The 27900-nt window shown below is 41.8% G+C and overlaps 3 protein-coding genes across 8 annotated transcripts in view; 2 read left to right on the forward strand and 1 right to left on the reverse strand.

Annotated features, from left to right (window-relative positions):
• The first annotated feature begins 3005 nt into the window (after positions 1–3005).
• LOC143486083 (B-cell receptor CD22-like) lies at positions 3006–13064 on the forward strand. 2 transcript variants are annotated; one of them, XM_076985881.1, is made up of 9 exons: positions 3006–3154; positions 3487–3556; positions 3849–4193; positions 4428–4670; positions 5026–5286; positions 5621–5708; positions 5877–5955; positions 6099–6208; positions 12955–13064. In XM_076985881.1, the coding sequence occupies exons 1-9, from the start codon at positions 3092–3094 to the stop codon at positions 13022–13024; spliced, it is 1329 nt and encodes a 442-aa protein (XP_076841996.1). In that variant the 5' UTR covers positions 3006–3091; the 3' UTR covers positions 13025–13064. The 2 variants fall into 2 exon arrangements, with proteins under 2 accessions (XP_076841996.1, XP_076841995.1); XM_076985880.1 differs by lacking the exon at positions 12955–13064 and adding an exon at positions 7752–8006 and having other exon boundaries at positions 3039–3154; positions 3433–3556.
• Positions 13065–13409: 345 nt separating this feature from the next.
• LOC143486086 (uncharacterized) lies at positions 13410–18953 on the reverse strand. 4 transcript variants are annotated; one of them, XM_076985900.1, is made up of 7 exons: positions 18759–18953; positions 18313–18621; positions 18083–18187; positions 17895–17948; positions 17527–17616; positions 14148–14206; positions 13410–13959 (listed from the first exon to the last, which is right to left on the reverse strand). In XM_076985900.1, the coding sequence occupies exons 1-7, from the start codon at positions 18796–18798 to the stop codon at positions 13813–13815; spliced, it is 804 nt and encodes a 267-aa protein (XP_076842015.1). In that variant the 5' UTR covers positions 18799–18953; the 3' UTR covers positions 13410–13812. The 4 variants fall into 4 exon arrangements, with proteins under 4 accessions (XP_076842015.1, XP_076842016.1, XP_076842017.1 ...); XM_076985901.1 differs by having other exon boundaries at positions 18313–18618; positions 18759–18952; XM_076985902.1 differs by lacking the exon at positions 18759–18953 and having other exon boundaries at positions 18385–18742.
• Positions 18954–20091: 1138 nt separating this feature from the next.
• Positions 20092–27900, forward strand: part of LOC143486085 (B-cell receptor CD22-like) — a 67037-nt gene continuing 59228 nt past the window's right edge. Inside the window, exon 1 of one of the 2 annotated variants that reach the window (XM_076985888.1) lies at positions 20092–20291. The gene's annotated coding sequence lies outside the window, so the exon portion shown is untranslated. The remainder of the gene's footprint in view (positions 20292–27900) is intronic. The other variant, XM_076985896.1, reaches the window with a different exon arrangement.

The following is a 27900-nucleotide window of genomic DNA, read 5'->3' on the forward strand; positions in this document are numbered from 1 at the left end:
ATATATATATATATATATATATACACACACTGTAAAAATGAGAAAACTAAAAATTTCTCAAAAAAGTTGAGAAAACTAAAAATTTCTCAAAAAAGTTGAGAAAACTATAAATTTCAAGGCAACTTACAGCACTCGATTTTTGAGTTTTGATCCCAACTCAAACTTATGTTTTTAAGAAATTCACTCACAGTTGAGCCAACTTATTATTTCTTGTTCCAATTATTTATTTTTCACAGGTATATAAACTTCAGATTTTAAGTATTGCCTACAAATAATTCCAAATGATTCAAGTTATGCTAACTTACTATATCTTGTTCAGATAATATATCTTGCCCATGTATATGAACCTCAAAATGTAAGTTACATACCAGGAGTTCCAAGTTTTTTTAAGTTGTGCCAACTTACTACATTGCGGCATGGTGTGGGAGTAAGAAGCCACAGACAAGTTCATTCTTATAAAGAACAGAGGTTTTTGTCACGTTGAGGACCCCGGACCCTCCCTATTGGGCGTGTGTTTACGTTGTCCACGTGTCATCGTCTGCGTCTGTGGATCTACGTGGTTGTGGTTATGTCTTGTGATAATCTGTCTCACCTGTGACTCGTCTCGTAATCACGTGGGGCTCATGTAGTTTGTCTATTTAATGTGCGCTCGCGCAGTGTCCTGTGCTCGTTGTTGTCTAAAGTTTACACGTCTCTGTGTGCTTGTTTAAATGTTCTACGTGCGATATTGTGCAATACTTGTATCGAATAAAAGTGATGTCTGTCGCAGTCAGGGATTCTGTGTCATCCTTTGCTCCACCCCGATCGTCACAGAACGACGAGCCATTTGAGACACCCAAGAAATGCCAGGCTACACCACCCGACCAAAGAAGGGCCAGCGGCCCAGCAAGCGGCATCACCGTGCCTCTTCCTCGCCCCCGCGCCGCGAAGCCACGCCGTCTTTGGCACAACTAAAGCAAGAACCGGAGTGCACCTATCTGCTATGCGCGGCTCGGGAGACCGCTATTCCCGAGCTGGCAGAGGAGTACCGCCAGACAGCGGTATGGGTGAGGCAGGAGAAACACCCCTCTCCTTCCCGGGAGCTTGCCCCTACGAGTAGGCGTCCACGAGCTTGAGGAGGAGTCCTCCTCGCGTCACCAAGCCACACCGATGGTCGAGGAGCTGGAGAAGGACCCAGTGTGTGCTTACCAGCTGGAGGGAGCTACACCCTTCTCCTTCCCGCGCCCTCTCGCCTCTGAGGGTGGGCTCCTGCGTTATCGGTGCCACCAGGTCCACCCCAGAGAGCGAGTTCGTGGAGGAGGACTCTGAGGAGAGGGAAGAAGAGGAGGAGGACTACCCTCCGTCGGTGTGCGACACCTCCACCATGGACTACGGTGGGGAGGAGGACTACCCTCCGTCGGTGTGCGACGCCTCCACCGTGGACTACGGTGAGGAGGAGGAGGAAGAATCGGAGGAAGAGGATTACCTCCCTCCGCCCGTGTGCCCCTCTCACACCGTAGAGGATGGTGGGGAGGAAGAGGAGGGAAACGAGGAGTACCCTCCGTCGGAGGGCTCCTACACCGCGGAGGAAGAGGAGAGCCCTCCCCCCTCGGAGATGTCAGCAGGGACTGTGAAAGGGAGGTGGACTCCGTCCTCCGATCGCTCCGGAGGAGAGGAGAGGAGAGGAGAGGGACTACTCCCGAGGTAGCAGCCCGGAACAGCCTATGAGCTGGAGCCAGGGCAGTGAGGCGATGGAAGTCGAGGAGGACGCTTACACTGCTCGCTCCGGGGTGCGATCGCGAGGCTATGGGGGAGGTCCCTACGACCCACCGAGAGGGGAGACCAGCCGCGCTGCACCAGGCGTGTCCGCCAGCCACGCTGCACCAAGCGTGTCCGCCAGCCACGCTGCACCCAATGGAGGGTTCGCCGCAACGGCTGGAGGAGGACCGTCCACCGCGGCACCTGCAGCTCCCGGTCTCTCTCCCCTCATAGCTCTTCTCCTGGCGCGCAGCCTGGCGCCTGTTTCATGTTTGTCTGTCCCTGTTTTCGTGTTTGTTCCCGTATGTTTGCCTAACCCCCTTTTCCCCTTCGTGCCTATGTGTGTGAATGTACCTGTGTGTGTATTCGTGTCTGTTCCGTTGTGTTTGTCTAATGTCTTTTCCCCTGTCTTCCCAGGGAGGGTGTTCTAGGCGATTCGTGGCAGACGCTTCACCGAGGGCGATCACCTCCCAGATGCCATTGGCCCGACGCTACAATATCTTGTTCAGATAATGTATATTTCACATGTACATAAATCTCTAAATTCAATACTAAGAATAGCTAACTGAAGTTGGGTCATATAAGACAAATGACAAAACACATTTGGACGTTAATATTCAGTTCAGAGTAGCATAGGTCGCTGCTTGCCGCAGGTGAAATCCATTTCAAGATGTCCGGAGTCCAATTCTAGCAGAAATCGCAAACCCCGCCCCGTTCTCAACTAGGGAGTCAAATTGAGCATGCGCAGAGGAGTTTGCCTGGCCTTAACTAGGGTTCAACTACAATTTGTATATTTTGACAATCAGAGGTGTCAATTCCTGGTTCAGAAAGTAAAAGTCCTCACTAGGATTTTGCTCAAGCTTGCTAGATTTTCTAATTAGTGCAATCCAGGTAAAATTAGTGGAATCAACACAATCCAGGAAGCCTGAGCAAAATCCTGGTGAGGACTTTTACTTTCTGAACCTGGAATTGACATCTCTGTTGACAATGCAGGTTGTATGGTCAGATCAACTTTTAACAAGAAACTCAATAAAGTAAGCTGATCCAATTGTTTTGTTATCGTTTAAGGTGCAATTAAATATTTTTGGCTCAGCTAAACTAACAATCAAAGTAAGGTGAGCAATTTTAAGTTCTGTTTTTTACAGTGTATAAATTTGAGTGTGTGATATGAGATTCCAAAATCTGAGGTTTGCTGATTGGTTAGTTTGTTGTTTGTTTAGATAATCAAATCTGTCAATCACGGTGTCACGGGTAGACCACATGTCTGTTTGGGTGCTGTTCACATGACGCGGTCCCATGTGTTCACAGAGAGGAAGATCCGCTCTAACAGTGTGTGTATGTGCGTGGAGTCTGAATGAGATGCTCCCGTTACTTACAGTTCTCCAGTCTAGTCTGCCAGCACGATGTCCCTCGTACGGTAATGTTGTCCAAGATGTATGGATTTCTGACACTTGATTTATATTTGCCATTACTGTTAAAATTAAAAACAATAAACAAAATGTTTCAAATTTTTAATAAATGTTACAGAATAGTTATTTATGTGTTTGTTATAAGAGGTGTATTTGGACATTCATGTAAGAAAAACAAAAATTAACTGTAATTTAACTGTAAATTAACTGCAGCAAAATGAATGTTAATTAACATGATAGTTTTGCATTCATGACTGAGCAGAATATTGATATATTATTTGAACAGAAGCTGAACTGGGCTGAACTCTGCTGTGCTGTGTGCTCTTGTGTGATTGTGCAGGGATGTTTAATGATGTCACTCAGAACAACTCTACTACCTCTCACTCTGATCACTCTGATCAGCACTCTGGGTAAGTCTGTGTGTAACACCTTTTAAAATGAGCTATGTGCTAGCATTATTATATGAATATATCTTCTTTTCATCTTTGTGTGAAAAATATTGTTCACACTTAATGAAATTCATTTCCGTTGGTTGTCAAAGCTTCCCACATCCCCCTTACTACCACTGCAGTGCTCACTGAGAGCTTTGTACTTTGTGGTTGATCACATTTAGGTCAGTGCACTCAGAGCAGAGGTGCAGGAACTGATAAGCAGATAAGCAGTAAACTAACCTGAGATCTGTTTATACATCATATTTTACAGGAGAATCTGGCAACAAATGGAGTATGAAATACAGCCAAGACATGATATGTGCTTTAAAGGGGACTACTGTGTTTATGAATGGGACTTATACTCACCCACACAGTGTTACAGTGACTGAGGCTTTCTGGTATATAGACCCAGTTAAGGGTGGGGATACCACTTCTCTGCTTAATCTTCCTGAGTACTCAAACAGGGTTCAGTTCTACAATGATACACAGCAGCACTTCTCCCTCAGACTGACTAATGTAACAAAGGAGGATGAACACCAGTACTGCTTCAGAGTTGAAACACACACAGCCAATGAGAGATGGGCGGGTATCCCTGGAATAAACCTGAAAGTTACAGGTAAGTTTTATCATCACATTATCCTGCTAAAAGATATCCTGCCATCATATCACTTTAACCATCGTGGTCTCACAGTGATTTATCTCACTGTAAAGCTCTGAACATGTGACATATTCATGAAGCTCCATCTGAGTATTTATTGCTACACCAGGGGGTTCAGCTCCAGTCCTGGGGGAGAGCTGCACTGCCAGTATCATCTCTGCTCTCACACTGCTGATAATCTCTTTGTCTTAGACCTGCATGTGGACACCAGTCAAGCAGTAATAGAGGGAAACACCACCGATCTGACATGTACAACCACCTGCAGTCTGACTAACAGACCAACATTCATCTGGTACAAAAATGGACATCCTTTATCCTCCAGTACAAACTCACTACACCTGCAGTCAGTCAGCAGTGAGGATGCAGGCAGTTATAGATGTGCTGTAAGAGGATATGAACATCTCCCCTCTCTACATCAAACTCTCACTGTCACATGTGAGTCATATTATTTATTTATCATAATATTGTTGCTTAAATAATCCACAGTACGTTTTATTCTAATTGATGTTTAAGATGTAAGAAGAAATGTCTTCTCATATACATGTGAACGAATGTGAACTGCATGGTTTCATGTTTAGATCCACAGGGTCATTAGTTCCTCTATTAAAATAGTGGAAAGCTGTTCAGTGAGCAACTCTACATTTGTATTTCTTAATGTTGTGTGTAATGATCATTTTGTGTGTTAATGATCACTTTCATTTTTTAATGATCATCTTCTGTAACCTAATCACACACAGTAATCTCAGACAATTTAAAGCATTTCCCCAAAAGAAATACATTTCTGTTTTAGATCCTCCAAAGAATGTGTCGGTGTCCATCAGTCCCTCTGGTGAAATAGTGGAGAACAGTTCAGTGACTCTGAGCTGCAGCAGTGATGCCAACCCACCTGTGCTGAACTACACCTGGTTTAAAGAAGGAGGAACCTCACCTGTAGGATCTGGACAGAGTTACAGCATCACTAACATCATTGCTGAACACACTGGACTGTACTACTGTGTAGCTCAGAATGAACATGGAGCTCTCAATGGAACTGTGACCATCACTGTTAAGAGTAGGTGGTACATAATTAGAGAACATAACAGTGCCTACATTACACTGTTCTACATTACACTGTTCTACAGAGTCTATTATTGTGTAGTTCAGAATCTACATGGAGTTCAGAACGCATCTACTGTATCTGTTATAATAAAAGGTAACCAAAAAAAGTCAGGAAACATGCCAATGAAGCTGTTAATGAGCTGTTAATAATACGCTGTTAACTGTGTGTAGGACAGTTCTCATTATGCAACTGATCTCATGCTGTCTCATCCCACTTATACATAATTAGCCATGCTGTTGTAAAGCACGGATTCAGGATTCTTTTGATTTGGTCTCATTTGTTCCAGTTGTTTCAGGGTTTCCATGTGCAGCTCTGGGTGCAGCTGCTGGAGCTGGATGTGTAGTACTCATTGTTTTCAGTATTTTCCTTATAAGGTACTTGGAGCCTTTTGTATTTCCTTGGTAATACGTGTGATACAGACTGTGGGAACTGTAATATTGATTGGCTCTCTGCCCTAAACACAAGCACTATTGATATGCATGCAGCACCTTTTCTAATTTATCATCAAGAAGGTTCAGGTGATAATGTTTGCCTTCCTCCAGATACAAGAGAAGAGTTACTAGCATTGAAGACTCCCTACAAAGCCAGACACATGGAGCATTAACCGATGAACCAAAAACAGTACACTCTGCTTTAACAACGCTATACCTCGTCACATCCTCTAGATGGCAACATTATGTCTTGTCTTATTTCAGATCTTTATTGTACTTACTCTAATGTACTAAATCGAATCTTTTTCTTTGTCTTCTCTTCTTGTCTTTAAGGAAGATATTTATGCAAATCTTGGGGCAGCAGCTGTAGCCAGTACTGTCACACTGCACACAGATACTGAATATGCCAGCATCAGGTGTCAACAGTCACCTGCTGCTAACACGTAAGACACACACATACGCGCAATGACAGTCCACTGCCCTCAGAATTGTTCGCTGCCTGCCAAATGGTTTGTTGCAGCCAGTGATGTCAGTAACGCGTTACTTAGTAACGCGTTACTCTAATCTTACCACTTTTTTCGGTAACGAGTAATATAACGCGCTACTATTTCCAGTCCAGTAATCAGATTAAAGTTACTTATCCAAATAACTGTGCGTTACTATTTTTATTTTCCCTAGTAAAAATATATATTTTTGCTTTCTTCTTGGCTCAGTTCTACTTTTGCGTCTGACCGTAGCACTCGACTCCGCACGCTGCGCGCGACCCTGTGAGAGCGCGAGCGCGTTTTACAAGTCATTTTTTGCAGTGTCCTCCCATAACGATGTGTGGTAGTATAAAGAAACACCCCTCAAAAACAGGGGAAGGAACATTTACCTGAAGAATTTTAATGTTGCACTGTGTTCCACGTTTGAGAAGTGCTGGAATTTTGACTAACGTCGCCTACTTTAAAATGCTTGAAATTGTAATGGTATTTCGTTTCACAAGCTGTCTGACTGAACAGGGGTGGGTTTCCCGAAACGTTCGTAGCGCTAAGTACTTCTTAACCTCGTACGTTTCATACGAGGTTACGAAGTACTTGGCGCTATGAACGTTTCGGGAAACCCACCCCAGTTCGCTTGTATAACGTTTACAAATAAATTTACAAATAATACCGCGCAGCTACACAAACGTAATGTCAGGAGATACTGTAGCGACACGGCGAGTCTCGCCCTTTAAGTGACACGGGGGGGGGGGGGGGGGGGGACTGCGCGCGCCAGGGTTGCGTTATCAATAAAGTTTCCCTCCTCGGGATTTTTGGATTAAGCAGTTTCTGCCTCGGTTACCGAACCTGCTTCAATACATTGTTACTGTTAATAATGCACTTCCAATAAAGTGAGTATTGGAAAAAATTATTTTGCTGCTGAATGTAACTACTAAAGTAACTTGTAATCTAACGTAGTTACTTTTAAAATCAAGTAATATGTAACGTAACTAAGTTACTTTTAAAAGGAGTAATCAGTAATAAGTAATCGGATTACTTTCTCAAGGTAACTTAGCCATCACTGGTTGCAGCAACTGTGATTTGTTGCAACATTGTAACATTGTGTTGTTATTTTAGAGATGTGATGACCCTAATATGCAAACTAATTTCTGCGGCTTTGGAGAAATTTGCTTCTTAGTACTCACGAGGCCATGGTAATACTGCCTTCGTTCAGGCAGATTTATCATAGCTCTATGAGTGCATTGCTCTAATAGAAACCACTTTCTATTTGGACTACTGGACTCCTTTCTAATTTCTGGGATTTCTCTTGACCAAATCCTTATGAATGTCTTGACCAATCCATGCTTGCAGAAGTAGAGAAACAATTACCTGGATACCAAAACAGCCTCGTGTTAAATAATCCCTAAAATGAATCAAATAAACTATATATATGTTATGTTCTTTTTTATTTTTTGTTATTGGGTCTCAATTTAATTCAGAGAAATCTTTGGTTTATTTTTTACAGAACAAATTGTGAAACAGTGGAGAATCTATCAGTCATCTACAGCCTTGTCAAAATAAAAGATTGAACTCACACCCGTCACTTTGACTAGAATCACTTTATTGTACAACAAAACTGGAGACTATGAGTTCACGAGATTAAATAAAGATGATTTGTGACAATAATTAAGTAAGCAAAAACTGAATGGAAAATGAAAACAACTAAATATCTGCATAAACCCTTTCTGTTGTGATGGAAATATATCTGTTGAGAAGCAAACAGCGCCCTTTGGTATCATTTTCTGTAGTCCGGTGGGGTGGGGTTGGGGGTAATCCAGCCATTGATCTATATTACTGGATTGGACGTCGCCTGTTGCCACTATAGCTAGCGATGCGTCGCCCTCGGCGCCATTACTATGCATTGAGTCATGTCAGCACAGCAGTGTAGTTCCTATGTGGGATGTGCATCCATCTGTCACAAAAACAGTCCTAGCACCCTTATTTCTTATCCGATTTTGATAAAATATGGCTTAAATTAAAGGTGAGAATATTGCAGATGTTGTGATATGTAAAACTTCATATTATCCCAAGAGATAAATTTATAAGCAGTATGGGAAGTTTTCAATTTAGGTAAAATTTTAACAAAACCCTGCATAAAGCCTTTTTCTTTCACCTGGCTAAAACTAAATAACACATGTATGTCATGTTTTTGATATTCAATCATAATTATGGTAAAAAGTTGTAAATAAATAACTTTGATAAGTTTTAATTATGATCACAATTCTGATAGTGAAAGTCAAATTTATGAGTTTATCTCTTTATTTGTCAACTCTTCCCGTTACAGCTGTAGTATTCATAAACTCAAAAAAAAAGTGCAATACCTCTTATATATGTTCAAGTATAATATGAGATGGTATCAGTGTGGAGGAGCATCTTTGAGCACTACATGTCTAAATGTGGGTGAAACTAACTGAAATTTGAGTGTGACGTTGGGACAGATGCAGCAGGAGGCTGAGGGCAGTGGTGGACAGTAACGAAGTAAATGTAATTCGTTACTGTACTTAAGTAACATTTCCATGTATCTGTACTTTACTCAAGTACTTTTATTTGGTAAGACTTTATACTTTTACTTCACTACATTTCAAAGCGAAACTTTTTACTTTTCACTTCGTTACATTTACAGAAACATCTCGTTCCTTTTCTATTTTTAAATCAACGCTTAATAAAAGACTATAACCAATCAGCGCTCAGTAAGAGATTAAGATTTGTACGCTAATTGGCTGAGGATCTGACACGGCTGCAACAGATGGCTTTCCCCAACACCCCTGGACTTATTTAGCCGAATTGTTTTAATTCCTCGAAAAGAAAAATGATTCGTATTCCTTCAAGTGTCTCCTCTGCATTCCGAAGAACACATCACGGTCATCATTTATGAACTCGCCGTCAAACTTGAAAAAACACATCGAGGTAAGTTCGCCATTAGATGAGTACTACCAACAGGGTGGTTTATGGTTTATATACCCTGGTTAATTATATCACATTGAAATACACAACTTTTAACAGATGCTTTTATTCAAAGCAATGTGCTAGTACCCAAATTGCAATCTGTGGAGATGCTAAGCACCAGTTTAACACAGGAGACTCCCACATCAAACGTTAAAGCCGGGGACACATACACGCGAATTTGGCCAAGCGAAGCGAACTTCGCAATTCATTCCTATGAGGGAGGCGAAGGCAAGCAAATATGAGCGAAGCGAAGCAAAATTATTAAAATTATTATTATTATATTAATTATTTACGCAATAATACACTCGAGGTTCGTGCTATAACGTGTAATATTGGCGCTGCGGTCGTAGGCCGAGCGCCGTAGATCAGCACAGTGCCAATATTACCCGTTATAGCACGAACCTCGAGTGTATTATTGTGATTATACCACAGTTCAAGTATCGCTGTTTATTGAAAGATTTTGAGTTAAAGAGGACGAGAAAATACCACCTGTTCGGTTAAAAACACTCCGCCAGTTAAAATAGTTCCATTCAATGGCTCGCTGCTAAACTTATACAACACTGGAACAGCCTTACCCAATAAATATTATAGAGGTAAATATACACAAAAACAACTGTTGATTAAGTTGTATTTATTAAAAATAAAGTATAACAATTATTGTCCATCCACTGCTGATTGGAGGTTCGTTCAGGTATCTGTTCAGTCCAGCTCTTAAACCAACAAAGCTGCTGATGCTATATAAGTCTCCCTTCACGTTTCTGACGGATCCATAAAAACGTCGTAAAAGCTGATTCATTTCATTTTTGTTGATAATACTAAAATCGACTGCAATGTCATTGCTCTTTAACCAGGATTTAAATACATTAAGAGCCCAGGACGTTTGTTTTACGGTATTAACTTCGTTTCTCTGCATTTCCAGCCCATCCAAATCATTGTTTGTAAGCGTGACAAACCTTGGCTCATTGGAGGAATCAGGCTGGTGATTTATAGCTTCATCCTCCAGTTTCAGATCGAAACAAATGATTTCGAAGCCAATAGATTTAACCAACTCCCTGTAATTCATTTTGATAATGTTGCTGCTTGTTTGTAGTTGCGCTGTTTGGCCTGTAAACGCTGCTGCGTTGCTAGGTTACCTGTATGTGGCGGAGTAATACATGGAGAGCTTCGGTTACAGTGCTATAACGTGTAATATTGGCACTCCTAGATCGCCTCTCAGCCAATCACCTTGTAGGGTCGGAACTAACTGTGGTATAATAATAATTATTAATTATTTGGCCAAGTTTAATATTATGAGTTCAGTTGGTTGGGCTGCACACAGTTCTAGTTCTATGTGCTAAGCTTCCCTATCCCGCGATGTGGTGGACAACGTATAACCTCTTCATATACTGTATCGCCTCTTCAAAACTTAGGTAATGCTTCATCAAATGTAATGTTTATAGTGAATGATTTATCAGTTATGTTTTTATTGATTTTCATCAGTTGTGGTGGTGTTTGTTATTCGTTATTAGTTTTATGACAAGCGAAATGAATGAAAAATAAAATAATGAAACTTGAATGAATGCTTTTTGTGTTGTTGCTTCAAAAGCACTTGGTCTTACTTAAATATAATATAGTTTTGAGTATTTTGTGTTTGCTAGGCAAATGTAAGGCACTGTTTCGTTGTTCACTTGTTGATCGAGTAGGCCTAGGGGTTTTGATATGACGCTAAGAAAAAAAAAGTTTTTACTTTTACTTTTAATACTTAAGTATTTTTGAAGGCAGATACTTTTGTACTTCTACTCAAGTAAAAAATTGAGGTGAATACTTTTACTTTTACTTGAGTAATATTCAATGCAAGGTAACTGTACTTTTACTCAAGTACATAATTGCTGTACTTCGTCCACCACTGGTCGTGAGGAGCTTATTTCACTGGCGAAATCAGCTAAACCCTTCACATGCATACTAGATGCTGTACCAACCCATATACTTAAAGAATTACTGCATAGCAATGTAGAACCGTTGTTTACTATAATAAACTATTCTCTGAGCCTGGGCTACGTTCCCAGTTCATTTAAACTTGCAGTCATCAAGCCGCTAATTAAAAAGCCTGGTCTTAGCCCCCAGGAACTGTCCAACTATAGGCCAATTTCTAATCTGTCATTCATACCCAAAATTTTAGAGAAAGTAGTTTCTTCACAACTCTCTTCCTTCTTACAGACAAAACATGTCAGAGTTATTTCAGTCTGAATTTAGAGCTCATCACAGCACTGAAACGGCACTGACTAAAGTATTGAACGATCTCTTAATATCCTCTGATAAAGGACACATTTCTTTTCTCATACTGCTAGACCTCAGTGCTGCTTTTGACACCATTGATCATAATATTCTACTTAATAGGCTGGAGACACTCATTGGCATAAGAGGTCAAGCACTCTCCTGGTTCAGGTCCTACCTGACAGATTGTTACCAATTTGTACTAGTAAATAACGAATGCTCAGAGCATTCTACAGTAAAGTATGGAGTCCCACAAGGATCTGTACTGGGTCCCATATTATTCTCATTATATATGCTACCACTGGGCACTATCATTCGTAGGCATGGTATTAGCTTCCATTGCTACACAGATGATACTCAAGTTGTATATATCTTCTAATCCAGATGATATCACTACAATTGTCAAGATTGAGAACTGCGTCCAGGACATTAAAAACTGGATGGCGTCTAATTTTCTTCAACTAAATTCTGACAAGACTGAGGTGCTGATTCTTGGGCTGAAAGCTGCTAGAAGCAATTGGGCTGATATTGCCCATACCCTAGATGGTTTTTCAGTAACACCTAAATCTACTGCAAAAAGTTTAGGTGTCACTATTGATTCTGATCTTTCATTTGACGGACATGTATGCAATGTCACTAAGGCTGCCTTTTTCCATTTACGCAATATCGCCAAGCTGAGACACTTACTTTCATTAGCTGATGCAGAGAAGCTGGTCCATGCTTTTGTCTCGTCGAGATTGGACTACTGTAATAGTCTTCTAATTGGATGCTCTAAACAGTCCATAAAGAAGCCACAACTTGTACAAAATGCTGCAGCTAGAGTCCTAACTAAGGCTAGGAAATTCAATCATATTAGTCCCACTCTCGCCGCATTACACTGACTTCCGATTAAATATCGCATTGAATTTAAAGTTCTTCTGTTAACCTATAAGGCGTTAAATGGTCTTGCCCACAATATTTGAGTGAACTCATTGCTTACTACAACCCATCTCGCCCTTTGCGCTCCCAAAATGCTGGATTTATCCTAGTTCCAAAAATTTGTAAGACTACAGCCGGAGGCAGAGCTTTCTCCTTTAAAGCCCCTCAATTATGGAATAGCCTTCTAGCTCCAATCCGAGATTCTGACACAGTTCCAATCTTTAAATCTAGACTTAAGACTCACCTATTTAATCAAGCCTTCAGTTAATATTCCCCTTGTAAGGTGTAGGGGCTTGGGGGCCCCCAGACGTTGAGATTTCTGGTGATTTGAGATGTTGATGCTGTCATGGCATCACTCTATTTGTGACAATGACTTGACTGGAAAGCAATGTCTCAGTGAGCCCTCCCTTTAGTTATGCTGCTATAGATTAGCCTGCCAGAGCCACATGCTCATCACTGGCAAGTGAGCTATGTAAATTTAAATCAATGGTGGTTTAAATTCATGTCCACTCAGTCTGTATTGTCTATCTTCTTGCATGCCTCTACCCAAGACGATTGGATACAGGCACCTGGGGGATGGTCTGGCTTGCCGGTGGATGTGCTGATGCCGGGGTTGGATGAGCCGTTGCCACGAGGGGTCGTGCTGAGACTGCTTGGCCAGGGAACAGGAGCCTTGACTGTTGCTGTGGAACTTAGAAACCACCGTGCAACCACGGACTTGTGTTAACGGGCCGCCCAATGGAGGATGGGTTCCCTTTTGAGTCCTGGTCCTCCCGAGGTTTCTTCCTAATCCCCACCCTATAGGGAGTTTTTTCTCGCCACTGTCACCTTTGGCTTGCTCATTAGGGATCTGGACCCATACGATTGTAAAGCTGCTTTGTGACAATGTGTTGTGAAAAGCACTATATAAATACATACAATTATACAAATAATTAGTGAATCAAATTCTATTTCATTTAGAATTGCGGCTAACGAATTTCAATGTGCCTGCTAAGTAGAGGGCTTCTGTTTCTTGTTAATTCGCATATTGTGATTTGTGTGCTAAGTACCTTTTTGTATTTCTGTTGTTTCAGTTTCACACTTTCTTACATTAAATCCTGTCATAATTCAACACATGCCTGTTCCTTGGAGGAAGTGATGTAGGAAAGAGTTTAGCTGACTGCGAACCGCAATACAGGACATGAGGTCACATTGGGTGTAATGGTACAGGCTTGAGAACTATATTTTATTATCAAGATCTGGGTCAAGATGTATCATGCAAAATTTTTCAGTCAGGACTGAAAGTTCATCAGGAATGGGAGAAAAGGACAGCCGTTTCATTTTATATGGGTTTGTCCTTATTTTGCGGCGCACTGTATGATGTATACCAGTTGGTGCAGAGAGAAAGCTGTGCTTCAGCCATCCAGTCATCACTGTACTGTATATATATTTTGAGCAGATATTGTCGTTGTGGTGAAAATGTTCTCATAGTCTGCAGTAGCAGAGTGAACATTCTGATTATGGCTCATTGAGTTCTGGCTTCCAAAATGATCCTGTTCATAGTCAGACAACTCAAACTGTGGACAGATAACAGAAATAATACTGCTTAAAAACACAAGGGTCTTTATTTGGGAATCAGCATGTCTTAAAATCAGTTATTTAAAAATTTGGATGTAATAACATTCTTCAAATATGAAGTTTTTGGAAGTCGAATACTCAACATTATGACTGGAATCTCTTATTGGCTGAGCCCCCTATCACTCACCTGTCTTCTTCTCCGACTCTGGGACATTAACAAAGGCTCCAAAAGGGGGCGGGCACATACTAGATAAAAAAAAACAAGTCAGTGAAAATCATTGAGAAATACTGAATACTGTTTTCATCCAGCTTTGTTTTAAAAAAGCAGTGTATGTTTTTTTTCCAAATTAGACACTTTATGTCTAAACAAACACCCACCTTCCCAAACACCCACCTGAATCCAAAGTAGATACAATTCTTGCTCTCAATCCATCTCACGATAAGTTAATATCTACTATTTACACCACTGTCTGTTCTTCAGATACCTGGTCTGACTGATGGGTCAGCAACCCATTAAACTCTCATGGGAGCAAGATCTGGCAGTGCCTATCTAGGTGCATACATCCTCAATTTGTCCTTGGCACAGCCTGCTATAATTCAAAGTGCTACATAGGCTACATTTCAATAATGCCAAAATGGTTAGAATGTTTCCAGGTAGGTCCGATGCTTGTGCCAGATGCGGTGACTCACCAGCAGATCACTACCATTCTGGACCTGCCGCAGGCTGATGTCCTTCTGGTCAGATGTTTATAGGTCACTTAGCCTTGCACTCGAGCTTTCGCTAGATCCCAATCCTATCCTAGTGTTGTTTCGCTAGATCCCAACCCTATCATAGCGTTGTTTCACTAGATCCCAACCCTATCATAGCGTTGTTTCGCTAGATCCCAACCCTATCATAGCGTTGTTCAGGATCCTTCTCGACCACTGCATTCCTCCTACACAACAGCGGGTGATTGCCTTTGGCACTCTGCTTGCCAGATGTGCCATTCTCTTAAATTGGAGGCTTTCCTCCCCTCCTACTCATGATCACTGGCTTCAGGAGATCTTGAGTAATGTTAGATTAGAAAAGCTGCGCACTTACAAGTTAAGTTCTCCGCAGACATTAAAAAAAACCTGGTTACCTGTGCTTAAATACACTGCTCAAAAAAATAAAGGGAACACTTAAACAACACAATATAACTCCAAGTCAACCACACTTCTGTGAAACCAACCTGTTCAGTTAGGAAGCAACGCTGATTGTGAATCAATTTCACCTGCTGTTGTGCAAATGGAATAGACAACAGGTATATATAAAGGAGTGGTTCTGCAGGTGGGGACCACAGACCACTTCTCAGTACCTATGCTTTCTGGCTGATGTTTTGGTCACTTTTGAATGTTGGTGGTTCTTTCACACTCGTGGTAGCATGAGACGGACTCTACAACCCACACAAGTGGCTCAGGTAGTGCAGCTCATCCAGGATGGCACATCAATGCAAGCTGTGGCAAGAAGGTTTGCTGTGTCTGTCAGCGTAGTGTCCAGAGGCTGGAGGCGCTACCAGGAGACAGGCCAGTACACCAGGAGACGTGGAGGAAGCCGTAGGAGGGCAACAACCCAGTAGCAGGACCGCTACCTCCGCCTTTGTGCAAGAAGGAACAGGAGGAGCACTGCCAGAGCCCTACAAAATGACCTCCAGCAGGCCACAAATGTGCATGTGTCTGCACAAACGGTTAGAAACCGACTCCATGAGGATGGTATGAGGGCCCGATGTCCACAGATGGGGGTTGTGCTCACAGCCCAACACCGTGCAGGATGCTTGGCATTTGCCAGAGAACACCAGGAAGACACCTTGTGCTCTTCACAGATGAAAGCAGGTTCACACTGAGCACGTGACAGACATGACAGAGTCTGGAGACGCCGTGGAGAGCGATCTGCTGCCTGCAACATCCTTCAGCATGACCGGTTTGGCAGTGGGTCAGTAATGGTGTGGGGTGGCATTTCTTTGGAGGGCCGCACAGCCCTCCATGTGCTCACCAGAGGTAGCCTGACTGCCATTAGGTACCGAGATGAGATCCTCAGACCCCTTGTGAGACCATATGCTGGTGCGGTTGGCCTTGGGTTCCTCCTAATGCAGGACAATGCTACACCTCATGTGGCTGGAGTGTGTCAGCAGTTCCTGCAAGATGAAGGCATTGAAGCTATGGACTGGCCCGCCCGTTCCCCAGACCTGAATCCGATTGAGCACATCTGGGACATCATGTCTCGCTCCATCCACCAACGTCACGTTGCACCACAGACTGTCCAGGAGTTGGCGGATGCTTTAGTCCAGGTCTGGGAGGAGATCCCTCAGGAGACCATCCACCATCTCATCAGGAGCATGCTCAGGCGTTGTAGGGAGGTCATACAGGCACGTGGAGGCCACACACAATACTGAGCCTCATTTTGACTTGTTTTAAGGACATTACATCAAAGTTGGATCAGCCTGTAGTGTGTTTTTCCACTTTAATTTTGTGTGTGGCTCCAAATCCAGGCCTCCATTGGTTAATAAATTTGATTTCCATTGATGATTTTTGTGTGATTTTGTTGTCAGCACATTCAAATTTGTACAGAACAAAGTATTCAATGAGAATATTTCATTCATTCAGGTCTAGGATGTGTTATTTGAGTGTTCCTTTTATTTTTTTGAGCAGTGTATATTGATGCAAAATTGCACCAGAGTAAAGGCAAGAGTGGTTAATTGTATTATTATTTTTTTCATTCATTTTAATTATTTTTTCATTTATTCACTTTCATACATTATATCGCCCCTCCGTATATTTCTGACCTTATTAAGATCACCTCTCATTCACGATCACTGAGATCATCTGCCTCAACTCATCTGTCTGTTCCCACTATGCACCTTGTCACCATGGGAGGTAGAGCCTTCAGTAGCTCTGCCCCAACACTTTGGAATGCTCTTCCTCCTGATCTAAGGAATTTGGACTCTTTATCTCAGTTTAAGTCGAGACTCAAAACACATCTTTTCAGAACTGTTTATAATCTCTGATTCTAAATGCTCTTTAAATTATGTCTTATTTACTGATTCTATGCATTTGTAGTATATTGTTTGTTTATTTTATTATTGCTGTGTATTACCTCTTTTATATAAGGTGACCTTGAGTGTTTAGAAAGGCGCCACCAAATAAAATTTATTATTATTATTATTATATATACAATTCTTTATACTATTTTAATTACTTACATTATTTGTTTTATTATTACTTCCCCCTCTGCCTGACAATTGAAAATTTCTATAAACAAAAGGGTTTTTTTTTTATTCAGTGCATCTGTCATAATACAAAAGCTGTGTTATAGTCTTCAGATGTAGACCACTGAAGCCCAAAGTGACAATGACATGTAAACATCCTCTGGGGGAGTACGGAAGAGGAAGTCCAGGAGGACCAAACTGAAGAGTGACTGTGCTCCTTAGGACAAATGTGGATTGCAGTGCTCACACAACCACAGGGATTAATACAATGTAACAAATTAGTCTGCACTCAAAATCAAACAGCCAGTCTAATAAATCTATAAAAACGTGATTTTTTCTTACCCTTGTTCTGTAAAGACAATAACGCTAGAATCCAAACCACAAAGGTCACCAGTAGGACACACATTGAGACAATGAGATAAAACTTCCAGCCTGTCAAAAGAAACACATCGTCTTTTAATGCTTTTCCTTAGTTGCTGTTTTCAGTGATTGTCTCTAAGACAGTTGAAAGAATTGCATGTACCACAATGTTGTTTTTTTTACTCTGTAACCATGGTGACAAAACCACATCCGTACCCTGTCCTTCCTTTGTGCATCTGTGTGTGTGTGTGTGTGTATGTGTGTGTGTGTGTATGTAGTTATGTGTCCTGGGTTGTCAAAATTCTGAAACTGGAATAAAACAAATGACATAAATACTACATGATTCTTACCTGGGTTTGAGGCATCATGTGATTGATTTACTGCTTCAGAAACCTGAACAAAAGCTAGAGACAAAATCTCAGTTGAGACTAATTTAATAGTTCAGACATTTTATGAATGTTTATTATACATATTATACATTTAATGAATGTTATACATAAGTGTGTGTGTGTGTGTGTGTGTGTGTGTGTGTGTGTACCTGTAGCACTGGTGGAGTCAGATATTGAAATGTTTCCCATGAAGCTGATGGTGGTTGGAGAAGGAGACGGAGAGCTTGGAGTTGATGGAGTGAAGGTCAGAGGTGCTGTCATAAAGATAAAGGAGAGATCCTGATGTTTTTATTTACTAGGGTTGAATTTTCCTTATCTCCTTATTTAAAATGGTAGTTTAGTCTATTTAAACAACATTATCTCTATGTCAGCACCTTACCATCCAGAACTTCAAGGAAAATTTCATCATATGTATCTCCAAAAACTCTGTCCACCCCACACCAGTACTTGCCAGAGTCTGCTCTCTCCAGTCCAGTGATAGTTACTGTGAAGTCTGTCCCTTCATCCTTCAGGCTGAATTTCTCATTGAATGTTTTAACTGAGTCAATGAGGATGTCCTTATCACTTTGACATGGATCCTTACAGAAGTACTTCCTGTTACCTTGAGCCCACTTATGAGTACACTTAAATGTGATGGTCTCTCTTTCATAACCACTGATTGTGATCCCAGATGTTTTGTACCTTGCTGCTGTCAAACAGGTTATGGAGCACAAGAATACAAAGTCATAATCCATCTTTATGTGTGCCCGTCAGTGTCCGCCAGTCGTTGATTTACGTCAGACTATGTAAACTTATCAAGGGAATTTTTTCAAATCCACAACTTACCCAAGAAACAGAGACTGATAACAAGGTGAACAATTCTCATTGTTGTCTGTAATATTTCATTTTGTCCTGGACAAAATTTTATACCCAAAGCTCCTGCAGCTTCTGTTTGAGACACGGTGAGATGTAATGAGACATGAGAAGCATCTCGGAGGATAAGCCCCTGTGGTTTCAATTCAGGAAGTAAAGCCTCTGGACTCCTGCTAATGCACTAGTCATCATCCCCCCCCCCCCCCCCCCCACACACACACACACACACACACACACAGCCCCCGAACTCTTTTTTTTCTTTCTCACAGAGGCCACAGAGACTGTGGTTGGTGATGTATCTTTTAACCTTCCCCTAGTGTTAGGGTCATGACAACAAGTGGAATGACGTTCATCATTGCTGGGTGCAGCTCCTTCCACTGATGTTCAACCCAGGGCCAGAGGTGACAGTAGACAGCTCCCTTTCAATGGAAAATGCCTCTTCTGGCAATACATTTGTAATCTAGTAATCCAGGCAAATCCGGCATGGAGGTCAAAAATCTTTATAGTAAAGAATGTTTAAAAACTTTAGAATACATGTTTTCATGCAAAAATTTTTAATCACAAGGTTGTACATTTCAAATTCAGTCACTCACTACACTTGCTCATAAGCAAACCCATAAGCTTGCACTGCCATCTAGAGGGAAGAATTAGTAAGATGCATATTCCCCTTGTTTTTCCGTTCATATTTCTACTCTGTTTCAGTATGTTTCTGTCTTGTTTGTTTGGCTTAGTGGTATATTATTCTGCTTTTTCTAAGCTTTGTCAGTAGGTGCTATTGGCTGTCTTGTTTGTTTAAATATGAGCCTTTTGCCTCATTCACTATCAGGGGCGGACTGGGGAGAAAAAGTGGCCCGGGAGTTCCTGACAGACTGGCCCACTATATATATATATATATATAGGTGTGTGTGTGTGTGTGTATGTATATATATATACTGTATATGAATCTAGAGTGTGTATATATACTGTATATGAATCTATACATGGCACGTAGTGTATATGATGGCGTTTATTGTCATATGGACAATATTAATTCCAGCAATATTATGATTACAAAGCCACATAGTGGCTTTTAAATAATCCATCATAAGACCACCAAACAAGTTGTTTTACGCAAAGTGCATCCTAAAGAACAACCTACAACTCTAACGTGGATATTTCTTCCTCTTACCTATTTGTGGTGATTAGTTTTAATCTAAGAATTTCAATAGCTTAAAAAAACGGTGCACAGTGCTCTGGAACCTTTAAGACCGCCACTTGCGTCCGTGTTAACCGTGTTAAGGTAATTTGCACATGGTGCCTTAGACGTTGCAGAGACGACAGCAGTACATTTAAAATAACATGTTATCTACAATTTAAACTGCTGTATGTTTTTGTAGTCCGGACCGGATTTTCTGGGACAAGTTGGATTATTTTCTGATCTCCGCTGCATACCGTCAGCCCGCATCAGCTGGCCCGGTCCAACTCGTTCATGTGTTTACAGGCCAAGTCCGCGGCCGCGCTGAGCAGGTTAGTCTGACTGGAGCGGGGGAGGTAATAACACCGTTAAACAGCAGCGTGACTACGGGCCGGGGCCGCAGTGCGCGGCAGTGGCTCCTCCACGGGCTGAGTTAAACCACCGGCGGCCCACCGGGGAAATCCCCGGTAGCAATGTATGCCAGTCCGCAGAGGTGGGACCAAGTCAGTGTTTTGCAAGTCTCAAGAAAGTCCAAGTCTTTGTCCTCAAGTCCCGAGTCAAGTCTCAAGCAAAGACAGTCAACTCAAGTCAAGTCTCGAGTCAAGACAGGCAACCGTCAAGTCAAGTCCCAAGTCTGAAACTTGGAATTTCAAGTCCTTTTGAGTCTTTTTTTTTTTTACAGGCACCAATGCTTTACGAATGCTACGCTGATGCGTTTCTTTACTCGTTTTGTTGGTGTCCGCCAGCCAAAAGATGACAGATCATTTACATTTTATCTTCTCTTAATTACATAAATGTACTTAAACAAGAATGTTTCGTTACATCATTTTACACGAAAATAGCAAGCTTCATCGTAAGCAAGATGCTGTCATTACGAATGGTTATTCTAAACATTTGGATAAAATGTTTAAATATAGACTAATAAAAGGTTAGGGTTACTTTTTCATTGTTTTCTGTTATTGTGGGGTCACGGTGTACTATTGTTACCTGGAGATTCAGTGTGGTCACATATTCTGATGGCTGCCGTCAGAATTGGTGACCCCAGTTAAAAAGGCTCACCTGTACATCCCATTCATGATTTCTTTGTTGGCTGGAATGGTGAGGGGATGGTAAATCTTGTTTAAGTACATTTATGTAATTAAGAGACGATAAATGTAAATATAAACATCTGTCATATTTTGGCTCGTGGACACCAACAAAACGAGTAAAGAAAGTGCATCAGCGTAGTTTACGTAGCATTCGTAAAGCGTTTGTGCCTCTGAACAGAAACTGTGAAATAGCGCCCCCTGTGGTCACAAAACTCGACGGTCACAGAATCTGGTGTAACGCCGGTCTGCGTCAGAAGGACGGAAATGAAATTAATGGGGCGCACTTTATAAATATTAATATGCGTTTTAAAATTTTGATTTGGGGTAAAAAAAAAATCAAGTCTTTGCAAGTAAACAGGTTTAAGTCCAATTCAAGTCCCAAGTTATTGAAGTAAAAGTCCAAGTCAAGTCTAAGTCTCTGAATATTTTTTCAAGTCAAGTCAAAAGTCTTAATATTAATGACTCGAGTCTGACTCGAGTCCAAGTCATGTGACTCGAGTCCCCACCTCTGCCAGTCCGCCCCTGTTCACTATACAGTTGTGATCAAATTTATTCAACCCCCACTGAAATAAAGTGTTTTGGCCAGTTTGACATTGATTTTGATCATTTCAGTCATCTTATTTACAATTATATCAAAGAGGCACTTATAAATTAGACAAACATAACATAATATTTATGATGGAATAACCACAAATGTCTTTACTGTGCTCACATCATTATCAGTTTTATTCAACCCCCTAGTGACATTATTTTTTAGTACTTAGTACAACATCCTTTTCCAGTTATGACAGCTTTCAAGCGTGAAGCATAGCTTGACACAAGTGTCTTGCAGCGACCTATGGGTATCTTAGCCCATTCTTCATGGGCAAAAGCCTCCAGTTCAGTCACATTCTTAGGCTTGCGCACTGCAACTGCATTCTTTAGGTCCCACCAGAGGTTCTCAATTGGATTTAAGTCTGGTGATTGCGATGGCCACTCTAGAATGTTCCAGCCTTTCATGTTCAACCATGCTCTAGTGGACTTGGATGTGTGCTTCGGATCATTGTCCTGTTGGAAGGTCCAACGTCTCCCAAGCCGCAGGTTTGTGACTGACTCCATCACATTTTCCTCCAAGATCTCCTGGTACTGAAGGGAATTCATGGTACCCTGCACACGTTGAAGCTTTCCTGTACCATTAGAAGCAAAACAGCCCCAAAGCATAATTGACCCCCCGCCATGCTTCACAGTAGGCAAGGTGTTCTTTTGTTCATAAGCCTGGTTCTTCCTTCTCCAAACATAGCGCTGGTCCATTGTCCCAAACAGTTCTAATTTAGTTTCCAAAACCTGTTCCAAAACCTTTGTGGCTTGTCCACATGACTTTTGGCATACTGCAGTCGACTTTTCTTGTTCTTTGGAGTCAGCAAGGGGGTGCGTCTGGGCGTTCTGGCATGGAGGTCTTCGTTATGCAGTGCGCGCCTTATTGTCTGAGCTGAAACTTCAGTGCCCACATCTGACAGGTCTTTTTTCAGTTCCTTAGCAGTCACGCGGGGATTTTTCTCCACATTACGCTTCAGGTAGCGCACAGCAGTCGCGGTCAGGATCTTCTTTCTGCCACGACCAGGTAACGTTTCCACTGTGCCCTTTAACTTGAACTTGCGAATGATACTTCCGATAGTGTCTCTTGGAATATTTAACAACTTTGCAATCTTTTTATATCCATTGCCATTCTTGTGAAGAGCAATAACCTCTTCTCTTGTCTTCTGGGACCATTCTCTTGCCTTCACCATGCTTGGAAACACACCAGTAGATGTCTAGAAGGAGCTGAGTATCACAGTCCTTTTAAATCTGCCTAATTGGTGCTTATCATGCTTGATTGCTGCTCGTTGACATCCACAGATGTTTTCAATACCTGATGGAAAACACTGGAATGAACCTCTGTTCTTAGGAGTGGTAGTCGTAAAGGTGTTGAATAATTGTGTCAATGAAGAAATCACAAAAAGGCCATTTAATACTTTATGACAAAAAAAATTGATGCTATCTTAGTTGCATTTAGTTCTTTAACAAGTCCTTGTAAGATTTCATTATGAACACAATTACAAATGTGCACTGAATTCCATAAAACCCTTCGCAGCATTGGGGGTTGAATAAATTTGATCACAACTGTATTTGTCTAGTCTGCTTTTCTGTCTGGTACCTGGTGTCTGGTATAGCGGATGAACTATTCTAGTTCTCCAGTAATTGCTTAGCTTCCGTTCTTCCCTGCTAACTCTTATTAGATTGTCTGTAGTCTCTATGTTTTGTATTCATTGTGTATAGCCCCCATACTCAAACATCTATTTCTGGCCCGCAAGCTGTTTTGAAAAGTGTTTCCGCTCTTATTTTGAAATCGCGCACCGCGATCTCAAGACGATGCCGGGGATTGTTTTTTTCAGGATTCCCTTTTCTGGTTACCTTTCATATTTGTGTTTCCATCCATCCATCCATTATCTGAACCGCTTAATCCCGCTAGTTGGGTTCACGGGGGGGCTGGAGCCAATCCCAGCATCTCCGGGCGAAGGCAGGGTACACCATGGGCAGGTCGCCAGTTCACCGCATGGCCAACACACACGCACACACTCACACCTACGGGCAATTTAGAGTGATCAATCAACCCAACACGCATGTCTTTGGACTGTGGAAACCCACGCAGGCACAGGGAGAACACGCAAACTCCACACATCGAACCCAGACCGCCTTGCTGTGAGGCGACAGTGCTAACCACCATGCCGCCTATTTGTGTTTCATTTCTGTTTAGCCTGTTGTATGCTATTAAGTGTAGTCCTGGTTTATAGTGATGGTTCATCTCTTTATACATTGTTTATTTATTTGTCTGGTTTCATGTTTGTTTTGTGCTTCATATGTAGGTATTTAGTCTTGTTCCTTCTGCAGTCATGAATTTGATTATCTCAGATAAGATGGTGTCTGGTGGTCAGATGTGTCTTCCTGTTTATATTTCATGAAGCCTTTTAATGTTTAACTGGTTTGTGCCTGCAATTTACATCAAACTTAACATTTCAAAAATACCTGCACTTATAGGTGCCCACTCACAATTTAGCAGGGCATAGACTTCATAAACTAACTTGTGAAGCTGTAAACCTGTAACAGCACCATATTTAACATCACGGAGGTCTTCAGAACCAAATACTAGTGTTTGTCTATGGCTGTGTGTAGTACACCCGTTAGCAGTGAGTTTAGCTAAAACATCTGAATTCAGCATTAAGGAGTGTCCACAGTGTTGCACAAAGTTCAAGTAGTGTAACTTGCATGTATTTTAAGTGTAAAATTACAGACTGTGTTCAATCTGTTGCTACACACAGGTATTCAGCCAATCTTGTCCCTGCTCATCATCACGCATCACCACCTCTAACCTTAATCAGGTTGTTTACAGTGTTAATCCAGCTTAGTGCAGTATCTCAGTCCCCCATTGTTTCAAGGCCACTGATACTGGTAGTGAAGGTACTGTACTAGGAGGGCATTTAAGCCCCTTTAATCTACATAAGGCCTCAGCACAGCATACATCTAATTTCATAAAGAAGGTGCTAGCTGTACATATTTTTCAAAATTCACCAAACCAGCAATTAGGGGTGCAGCGGTGTCCCAAGCCCAGATAAATCGTGAGGGTTGCATCAGGAAGGGCATCTGGCGTAAAACATCCAGTGCCAAAACTATAATGAGGATCACAAATATGCCATATCGGATTGGTTGAGGCCCAGCTTAAAAACAACCGCCTCCGGTGCTGTTGACCAGGTGCTGTTGGGATGAATATAGCCCTTGGCCAGGGCCTTTTGGATGTACTGTTTCTTCATGACATTCCCCTCCAGGGAATGGAGCCAAACCGAGCGGGACACATGCCATTCAACCGTGAGCCACAGTGTCTGCGTGAGGAGGAAGCTGGTTGACCTTTAACTATTTGACTGCCATGCCAGAAAATAAGTAGATTATGAGTACACAGCCAGGGGAAGCAATCATATGAACATGTGTGTATTGGAATCAGCAATGAGCAGAGATAGGTGTTTGGAGCTCTGATGAGTATGTGGATAAGAAGGATTTGGTTTGTGTTGGTGCCTGTCCCCACTGGGTCTCCGTCCAGTAAATGCATAGTAAAAGGTAACAGCAGCAGTTCAAGACCCAGCTGGACAACAGCTCTTGGTCAATCAAGTTCCCCACTGCTCAAGTGTCCACTAGGGGTGAGACAGAGAATGACCTATTCAAGGTTAATATATGAGTTTGGAGATGTCTTCTGCAGTGCAAAAGGTTTCTCCTCCAGGAGAGAATAGAATAGACAAATCAACGATGATGCCCAGGGTACTAGCCTCCTCTCTAAAGGCGCCTGATTGCAGATGCATGTACATTTTTCCCAGATGCTGCCAGAGAGGTCTGCAACTCTCTGGAGGTGATGTGTGGGTCGGCCTTTACCTGAATAATTATTTTCTGGTGCTTCTTGATGTAAGTTTTGATGGCCATCCAATTCTGGGCAGAGTTGCGGTGATGCTAAGTGTCCTTCATTTGTAAAAGATTTGTTTCCTTTACTCAGCATTGTTGATCTGTGTGCTTTACACGTTGTGGTTTGGTTGGTTCCCTCTCCCTTTTAATCAGTGTGGCTCAAAGCTTTTCTCAAGCATGTTTCATTTGATCGGTCTGCTTAACTGACTACTTGAGCACTCACATGTGTTTCACCTGAGTCGTTTGCCCAGTTGACTACCAATGCAGCTGTGGTTCATTTACTTTTGCACATGCTCTGACTTCGTGTTTCCGTGTGGTGTTTTATGTAAACATTACTTTTCAGTCAGCTCTAGTGTTTTGCCAGTAAATGGAGCCCATTGACTACCATAGAGATATTATAGAGCAGGGCTATTCAACTGGCGGCCCGCGGGCCAGAACCCCATAAATAAATATTTGATAAACCGCCATAAAAATCAATAACATTTTATTTGCAACATTTTACAACACTGTGTGGCGCTTTATGGCACGTTTCCATGGTTTTTAAAATAGACTCACTTGAGAAGCATGGCGCTGTCAAAGAGACGTAAGATTGATACCGAAAACAGACAATATAATAACGACTGGACAGATAAATCTGCACATATACCCCGAAGGCAATCCTACGTGCCTGCTCTGTTACGAGTGTTGTGCAGTGAAAAAGGAGTACAACGTGCGGAGGCACTTTACTACTATATTTTGACAATGAATATGCACCGGGTTTTGGTGCTTGTCAAACAAAAATACAATCACTTATTACAAACTACAAGCGATGTTTTGCACTGTTACTGGTTACTGTGATGCATTAGAACTTGAAGTCGTTATTTATTTTAATTTTTCTTTTTACACTTTAAGCCAAAAGTAGGCTTTTTTTTTCGCTAAAAACAGATGTTACTGTTGTGACTGGTGTTGAAGATGATCTCCTGATTAATAAAATGGAGAAAAATTAAATGTTGTAGTGTTTGCTTCAATTTTACATCTACTATGACAGTATTGGTATAGGTCTGAAAATTGTCTGGCCCACAGGTCAGAGCTCTCTGCCAAATCTGGCCTGCAGAAAAATATAGTTGAATAGCCCTGGTGTAGAGGAAATAATGTAATTGTTAGGATTTTTCTTTCTTCTTATTATTATTCTTTGTCCCATTTTTTGACCTAAAACGTATTGTGCAGCCTAGACCGTAATGCCTAGAAACCCCAAACTTGGCAAAAAGGTTCAGTTAACTCCAAGGACCAGATTCCCATACAGGGACCCAAATTGGCATGATGGTGGCGCTATAGCAGACCATGTTGACTTTTGGTCCATATCTCCCACACTGTAGGTCCTAGAACCAAAATTCCAGTTCCTATACATTCCTTGACTAAATTCAATAGGACTATTAATATACAACCATCAAGCTCTGCCCACTTAGATTTCGAGTTAATTTGCATAATGTGCAAAATCACACACATCTTTGAGCGCGAACTAGTCCCTGGATTTTTCACATATGTGACCCCCTACTAAGAATACCAGGTTAAATGAGTGGATACACCTTTTTGGGACTTACCTGGTATGGAGGGTGGAGCTGGGAGTCACGCTGCGTGGGTAGGCACGACTTTAAGTGTCGCGGGATTTGCCTCCAACTATCGTTTGGCTTATGGTCTGAGAGATACGCCGGTAGCACGCGAAGAGTTTTTACTAAGGTCCGCACCTCCGGGCACACGGAAGAGCGAAAGGTTGGGTTAAACAGATGTGATGCAGGTATGTGCTGTGTTTATAAAGTATTCATAAATTCACTTTTATTTATAGGAGTGTATATATTTGTGGTTTTAGTGTGCTGCGGTTCGGACGGTCGTCCAGCGAGGCTCTGAGCGTTTTATGTAAAGTGAACCGGGTATGTGACCTTGAACTTAGTATGCATCAGTGAGGCCCGAGTTATCTGTCGCAGTGAGCAGCAGCACTTATCGTTTGGGGCAGAGGCTACCTTAATGCCCATGGGGGGAAGCCGAAAGGTGTTAATGTCATGTTTTTGTTTTACAGGCATGGTTTTCCCTACCAGTTGAAGCATTCACTGTTCTTTCCTTCCCGTTTAAAGTTTTACGAACCAGTTTTATTTATTTTGTCTTAGTTGAGTGTTAATTCAGTGTGTACATCTATCAATCAATCAATCAAAGTTTATTTGTATAGCGCTTTTAACAACTCAAGTTGTCGCAAAGCAGCTTTACAGGGTTTACAAGGTTAACAATACTATGGGTCCAGAACCCTAATGAGCAAGCCAAAGGCGACAGTGGCGAGGAAAAACTCCCTATGATGGTGGGGAATAGGAAGAAACCTGGGGAGAACCAAGACTCAAAAGGGAACCCATCCTCCATTGGGTGG

Source organism: Brachyhypopomus gauderio, unplaced genomic scaffold (assembly GCF_052324685.1).
Source record: "Brachyhypopomus gauderio isolate BG-103 unplaced genomic scaffold, BGAUD_0.2 sc44, whole genome shotgun sequence".
Lineage (NCBI taxonomy): Eukaryota > Metazoa > Chordata > Actinopteri > Gymnotiformes > Hypopomidae > Brachyhypopomus > Brachyhypopomus gauderio.

Excerpts from the sequence above, each read along its gene's own strand:
- LOC143486083 (XM_076985880.1), top strand. The coding sequence starts at position 3,092 with ATGAGATGCTCCCGTTACTTACAGTTCTCCAGTCTAGTCTGCCAGCAC. Across the intron at positions 5,287-5,620 it reads TGTGACCATCACTGTTAAGA|TTGTTTCAGGGTTTCCATGT; the intron begins GTAGGTGGTACA and ends CATTTGTTCCAG. Across the intron at positions 6,209-7,751 it reads CAGTCACCTGCTGCTAACAC|AACAAATTGTGAAACAGTGG; the intron begins GTAAGACACACA and ends TATTTTTTACAG.
- LOC143486086 (XM_076985899.1), bottom strand. The coding sequence starts at position 18,667 with ATGGATTATGACTTTGTATTCTTGTGCTCCATAACCTGTTTGACAGCA. Across the intron at positions 18,188-18,312 it reads TTTCCTTGAAGTTCTGGATG|CACCTCTGACCTTCACTCCA; the intron begins GTAAGGTGCTGA and ends TCTTTATGACAG. Across the intron at positions 13,960-14,147 it reads AGAGTCGGAGAAGAAGACAG|TTTGAGTTGTCTGACTATGA; the intron begins GTGAGTGATAGG and ends ATCTGTCCACAG.